The sequence below is a fragment of the Lagopus leucura genome, unplaced genomic scaffold (genome assembly GCF_019238085.1).
Source record: "Lagopus leucura isolate 7727_CA_CO unplaced genomic scaffold, USGS_WTPT01 Super-Scaffold_100058, whole genome shotgun sequence".
Lineage (NCBI taxonomy): Eukaryota > Metazoa > Chordata > Aves > Galliformes > Phasianidae > Lagopus > Lagopus leucura.
Window position 1 is genome coordinate 232,359 of NW_024962304.1, and position 7,296 is coordinate 239,654.

Here is a 7,296-nt window from a genome sequence, read left to right on the forward strand (position 1 = left end):
AAGACAAGAGATACATCATCTTCCTAAGCAATGTATTCCACTTGTTTACTCCTGCTACTTATACTTTTTCTTTGCTATCTGAGTTGACTCAAATCATTGCTACAGTTGCATGCCTCTCCCACAGTAGGATTTCCTTGCCAAATTCTCCACTTTTGACAGGTTCTTCCACTTTAGAAAAGTAACAAAACACAGAACTTATTTCAGTTACCGTTATAGTAAAACATATGTTCTCCATATTCATTTATCAGTGGGAGGAAAAAAAAACGAGGGAGTGGAATGAAAGTGCATCACAGAATTAGACTACAAAATTACATTTCTAATTTCAAACAAGACATCACCAGCTCTTCTATTGGATTTCTGAATTTCTAATTCCTCTTCTCAGTCCTAATTTACATTATTTGGGCTGTATAACTGCGTTATTTCAGAGTAGAGTCCTTTTATTAGTATTTCAGAATCCTGTATTTATTCAGTTCCAGCTTTGTTCTCACAGGAAAATGACAATTTATTTCAGAAAATGTGTGTGTGTGTGTGTGTGTGTGTGTGTGTGTGTGTGTATATATATACATGTGTGTGTGTGTGTGCATATATATATATATACACACACACATATATACACACACACAAGAAATAGAATAGTTGGGTATAATGTTGCATAAGTTCAGCATAACTACTCCCTCTGCTGTTTAAGCCTTCTGTTCTCCCTTGTGGAATTCACAATTATATTTATCGATAAATAGGATCAATGGAAATATTTTTAAAGCTTCTGGTGCCCCAGTAAGCAACCTATCCAATAACTAGCCCACAAAATAACTGCTGATCCAGCAGAGCAGAGTAGTAAGCAGCAGGGCTTGAGACCAGGTGCTGAACTACTCCAAAAACAAACTGGGGCAGCCCAGGTAACTCTACCAAATGGAGCTACTTCTTGCAGCAGTAGGTAACATTCATGTAGGGGAAAAAAAAAAAAAAAAAAAAAAATCTCAACTGAAAAAAGAACTATGTAATAGCCACATGGAAGCACCTGCTAACTTCACTGAGGAATTCCTGAAATAAATTAAAAGGACTAAAATCCCCGATAGCGTTTTCCAGCTTTTGTGAACTCAGACAAGGCTTCTGAATGATCTCATTCAACTAAAAACCTTCGCTAGTCTAACCCAACACAAAACCTGTACAATTATGAAGCTAATCAATAACCTGGGGCTCCATCACCTTCTGTACATAAGCATTTAACATTCAACAGCCAACAAGCAGGTTGATTTCTTAACCCCATATGTGCCTTGATTTCCTGCCACTGAATTTTGTATTTTAATCTGCAGGACAGTGCAATATAGAGACCAGACAAACCTCCCATTGAAGGAACACTCAGATGGTTACTGAAACTTGTCTGGAGGTCATTTAGTGAACAGCAAACACATCTTTTTCACCATCTCTGTTTCAACTTCCAGCCTTCAATGTAAGAAAAACAAGATTCAAAAGAAAGTGTAAACCTTTAAAAAGCAGCACAGTGGTACAACTGTATTAGAGGTAGCTTGTTTACAGTCAGTAACACTTCCACAAGAAGACATTCAGTAAAAAAAAGGGCTTATAGAACAAGGAAAGAGCATTCAGTGTATCGTTACTTCCTCTCATTCTCTTCTCACTAAATTCAATGCAAAATATTACAGTGCCTCTACACAATGGGACAACTATACATTTCCACCTAATTCTGAAAGTCTTTATCCTATTGGCTGTGACTCTCTCTCTCATGACATGAAGATGACCTTGTCAGTGAGACGAAGCTACAGTTTGAGAACTCTGGAAGAGGAAAGAGGAAGACTTAATTACAAAATAAAACTGAATTTGCAGGCAGGCAGATCACTCAGTGATACTCTCAGAAAATCAGAAGCAGGCCTAGGTCCGCGTAACTGGATTTGATTCCAGATGGCAATGCCACACTGAGGAACAGTTCTGTTTCATGAAACAGCTAACCAGGATTTGAAGAATATTCTATTTAGGGGAAGAAACCTACACCACACTGATACATTCCTGTACTTCGAATAAGGATGTACAAAACCATATTTCTGTTTTAACTGTTGACTACCAGATGGCATTTATAGCTGACAACTGACCTCAAATCTAATCTCAGGACCTGAGTGCTAGAAGGTGCCCTCCTGACTCCTCTTTAGCAGGTGCACTGTTACCACAACATGGAGAAGAGCACGTACTTTTGCACCCCACACAAAAACTGTAGCAGCATACACATACACTTTGCACTCCCATCACTTCATCATGCTTTTGCTCCTACTGTTTCTCCCTCCGTCTCCCTCCATTGATGCACACATTCTGGTATTCAGCCATACTTTCTAACCACTTAATATTCCTGTGTAATCCCAAAAACTGTATTCCATGCAGTTACCTACGCATCTTGCTGGTGGTCCTAGAAGCTAAGACCAGCAGCTCTCACCAAAGCATAGTTTGCGATTGTCCTCAGTTGCAAGACTTGGTGCAGTGTAGACAAGGAGAGGGGAACCACTCATCAATCTGTCAGGCACAAGAGGCTCAGTCTGGTGAGCCTTCTGCAAGGACCAGAACAAATCAAGAGGCTACAGCTGGGAGCTGCCTGATTGCAAACAGAACAGGATGCCCTTCTGCTCCATTCCACTTGAAATAACCAATGATGAGCAGCATTTCAAGGACTGTGCAAGGTAAGAAACCACCAATTGCATTGGCAGATGAGTGGAAAATCTGGATCACGGTATGCAAAGTAAAATGTTCCCTGTGAAAACATACAGCCGGCAATCTTCATTATTGAAAAATTTCAAGTGGCATTCAGGGGCAATCTTAAGAGTATGCTATGATACTATGACACTGTCAAGCAGTCACAAGAATAGTAGACTTGGCTTCTAAAGTTCATGCTATGAAACAAAACAAATTAGAAACACTTATCTCTCTGCAGAAATGCCTGAAGCACAGTCTGGGATAAGCAACAGGAGGCAACAGTGCAAGACAAGGATAGAAACAGCAGGAGGGAAACAGCTAGTCACTCAAAGGAGGCCACAGAAGAAGCTACACTACTCCTGAGATGACATATAGGCTGTAGAACATAACCCACCATGAGCCTCCTACAGACAGACATGTGGCTGAGTCACAGTTTCACTTTCTGTGGTTTCCACCTGATTCTTTCAGAGCAGCACACAGAACACCAGGCTGGATTTCTCTCAGCCTCTTCACAATTTCACGAAGAAAGTAAAACAGATTTGTTTCAGTATGTAATGCTCAAATTTAGAGCTCAATCCCACTCTGAAATTTCACCTCGTTATTCATTCTAAATTATGTTAAGCAAATCAACACAGCTTTGAAATGCAAAACACAACTCTCTGGCTGTAGCACAGTGATTTTCAGCTGTGCTCCAGCTGTTAGACCAAATATGTTCTAAGTCTCTGAGGCTCTCAGAACTTCAGTTTAGCATAGCAGCTTCAAATTTCTATTCCTTTGACCTAACACAGGTGTCACCACAGGGTGACATACACAAGAAAATTACCAAAGAGCAGGTAGCTCTGAAATTTAAATTCAGGTACATAATACTAGATTCCTCTAAGTGCTTCATTCTAGTTCAAGTATCAGCACTGTACTTGTGAACAGTCTCAAAAACAGAATTCAAGTAACAGCCTCCAAACATTGCAGGCAAATCTTTCATACTGTCCTCATGATAACATGCTGCTGTATTTGCACAGGTCTTTAGAAAGTGATCAGAAACACTCTATATATTGCTGTATGCTATATACATTATTAAAGACAAGGTCAACAGTACTTGGAAGACCCACCAGTACTTTCCCAAGGATTCAGGAGCCCCATTTCAGCTACGAGATGTGGAAAACTTTATTTCTGAGATCCCGAAGTGGGATGTCAATATATTAAAACTGTTGAATTGAAAAATTATTCTGATCAGCCTTGCATGCTTTATACAGGATAACCAATCCAAGATGCTGAGAATCATAGAGCAGTTTGGGTTGGAAAAGTCCATAAAGATTCTGCAGTGCCAACCCTGCTGCCATGGGTAAGGAAGGCTACTAACAATGATGAGGCTCCAGATACAGCATCACTGTATTTTGCAGGCACACAGCCCTGCATAACCACATTGGTTCATACACTTGAAGCAGCCATTTCTCAAGAAGAAGCACACTTCTTGCAGCCCAGCTGAAGGCTCTGCTCTGACTGGGCTGTGGGGTATCTGCAAACTGAACAGCCTAAATCTTCAACATCACCCAGGCATAAAAAAGAGGAAAAATAAAATAAAGACAAAAAAACATTTCCAGGAAACATACACTAGGCCTAGCGTCACAGAAATGCAAGAGCAAATATTTTAGAACATAGATAGAAACACCAGTCCTTCCCCAGGGATAAACTCTTAAGGTACCTTCATTTCAATATTACCACGTTTTCAGTAAGTAGCTATTCCTCATTTCAGACAAGAAGATGTCACATCACAATGAATCAAGGGTAACTCACTGAAATCTCCTTCCCACACAAATTCTCCTTCTCTTTATAGAGAAACAGAACACTCGATAACAGCTTAGGACAACAATAAATAAATATAGGTAAGTGAATATGAAAAAAAACAACCCACAAAGCCCTGCCTGGCAGCACTGCGCAGGCAGCTGGATGCACGTGATTGTTTCACAGAACAGCGAAGGTTCAACTCGGCGCCTGAACTCAGAACTCTAAAGCCAAAGGCACACCGAGAAGGCAGGCCCACACATCCCCTGCAGGCCACAAGCCCCACGGGAGGCCCGAGACCTGCCAATACCAGACGGCTCCGGCAAATTAAGCGAAGGCAGCAATTAAATCCGAAGGAGTTTAAACGGCAGTGAATTCCCACACAAGGAAGTTTACTTTAAGCCCGGGTAGCACGCTCCGTTGGGCCCATCGGACCGGCCGTGCCGTTTCACTGGCAGAAGCAGCCTCTCGCTGAGAAGAACCCGGTCGGACACGTGCCGTGCCCGCGCTGCACCGTTCCGCAGCTCCCACGCGTACGCCCGCGAAGCGAATGCGAGGCAAGCCACCCCAGGACCGCCCCCGCTCTGAATACAAGCCACGGCTGCGGGAGATACCGTACCGGCGGGCAGGAGACAGTCCAGCGGCGTAAAGACGCGCTCCATAGCCTCTCGCTGCTCACGGTGCGATACGAGTACGGAACGCCGGGCGCCCGACCAGCCGCCTCCGCCGGAAGAGCCGGGCGACAGAGAGACCTGGGCACGCCCCACCTCTCCCGCCGGGGTGCGGGCAGTCGGGTTCAACTCCGATGGGAGGAGTGGGAGGCGGTAGCGGTAACGGTAACGCCGAGAGGATCGGTCCCCACCGCAATCCGCCTCTCGGCGCTTGATTGAGGAAGCGGAAGGCGGGGCGGCAGGCGGAGGCGGTGGCGCGGGGCCCAGCGGAAGGCGGCTGCGTGTGGGTTTGTTGTGCTTTGCGGAGCTGCAGTGAACAGTTCTGTCAAAAGAGAGATCTGGTCGCTCGAGCTGCGGCTGCATCCTGCAGCGAGGCCTCAGCACCTGCGTGCAGCCCCCGTGCTGTTGTCACGCAGCTTCGCTGCTTCGGAGCCCCAGAACTTCGGCTTGGGGAGTTTACAGGCTGGCTTTTTTCTTGTTTCGGAGCTCCCAAGAGCCTGAACAGGGGAAACAGCCGACACGTGGCGTGGTTGTTTTCCGTAGTTAATTGTCCCTCCCTGTTCCCAGCCCCTAAGCGGAACTGTGACATTTACGCTCAGCTTAATGCTCAATGAAAAGTAGTTTATAGTAATATCACAAAATTTGTTACATAGGTAGGTTTTAGTTGCTTGTAGACTCTTAACTAGAAATTAAAGAATCCTGAGGCATGGAATACTTTTTTTTTTTTTTTTTTTTTTTTTTGTGCAAGGAGCAGGAAGGTCAGACCTCGAAGCCCCCGGGATGTGACTGCCGTCTGGAGCAGCGCTTGGCATTGCTTTGCCTCCTTTTGCCATCTCCACAGATCTCAGTCACCAACTCCACTCCCCATGCAGCTGTGCCCTAAGCTGTCTCCCACTTCCCCTCGCTGTCTCTGCGCCCTGCCTGCGTTCCTTGCTCTCAACTCCAGCTTTGTCTGAAGCTTCAGTTGATTCCTCTGGCTCAGAGAAGCTATGCTGCAGTAGAGGGCAGCAAAGGAGTACAGCCCGTGGCTCCTGCCTTCTGGACTTCACCAATTTGTCGCTGCTATCCCAGGAAGTAATCTTCGAGCAAGAAGGAGCTCTGATGCAGTCCTTCTCAACAGCCACCACACACTTTCTTAGCGAGCTCTTGACAGAGGCACTTTGGGGTGGGACAACGTGGAGACACATACACTGGATTTAGAGATACTTGGGAAGAGAGAGAACAGCAGCCAGATAAGGTTTCCAGTCAAATCAGAGGCAAGTGGGACCCACAGATCAGCCCTTTGTGCAGTCCACACTGTTAGGCTGAGGTTTGCAGCCAGATGGACAGATTTAATTTTCTTTGGTGCTTGGGTGAGGCTGGGCCATGTTTTTCCTTCATGATGATGTGAGTCTGCAATGACTAACAATACCTCTTGGGTCTGAACAATGTAAGTACTAAGCCTTCATATTGCCTCTTTCAGATAAGTTGTCCTGCCCCTGTGAGAGATTGTGGTCTACAAGTAATTCTAGGCCACAAAGATTATAAGAAGTTCTGAAGTTTAAAGCATGCATGTCTTGACAATGAGAGAAGTGAAAAGTTCCTGGGAAAATCAAGAAAAATATGGATGTCAAAATTGTCACTGCTTACACTATAAAAATTAAAAATGTTTCACTTTTGAATCACAAGTTTTCTTTCCTCTCCACTGATAACTTGAATTTCAAAGAGTATCAGACAGAACTTTGACAGCACTCAGCATCTTTCTTTAACCAGGGTAAGAGCAACCAACATAAGGATGCTAACTGTGGAAGAACCACCGTGAAGATGGCACTTTGCTGTCTTCCCTTCTGCCCTTTCCCCCCCCCTCCTTTCAATTCTGCTAAGTGTTTTCCCACACTAGATAAAATTATTAAATCTTCTCCAATATAGCTTATTTTTCTAAAGTATCTGCCAGTCTTTCTGTAATTTTTATTTATTCTGACTTGTTATTTTTTTCTGATAAAAGTACTGATAAACAGCAGTGGCTTCTTGAGAGCTGGCATGCTTTCTCAGAATGAAGTCTGTCCTAGTAAGGACTCCATTCTATTTTTCTCCTTTGAACTCTTTCAACTTTTTTTTTTTTTTTTTTTTTTAATACAACTATTTTCCATTTCTCTGCTCTCTTCATCTGTCT

At 43.9% G+C, this 7,296-nt stretch overlaps 1 protein-coding gene across 1 annotated transcript in view; it reads right to left on the reverse strand.

Annotated features, from left to right (window-relative positions):
* The window catches only part of TPK1 (thiamin pyrophosphokinase 1), a 187,169-nt gene extending 181,791 nt beyond the window's left edge, over positions 1-5,378 (reverse strand). Inside the window, exon 1 of the mRNA XM_042886507.1 lies at positions 5,093-5,378. Within this exon, the coding sequence (XP_042742441.1) occupies positions 5,093-5,135 (43 nt within the window). The 5' untranslated portion in view covers positions 5,136-5,378. The remainder of the gene's footprint in view (positions 1-5,092) is intronic.
* Positions 5,379-7,296: the final 1,918 nt, after the last annotated feature.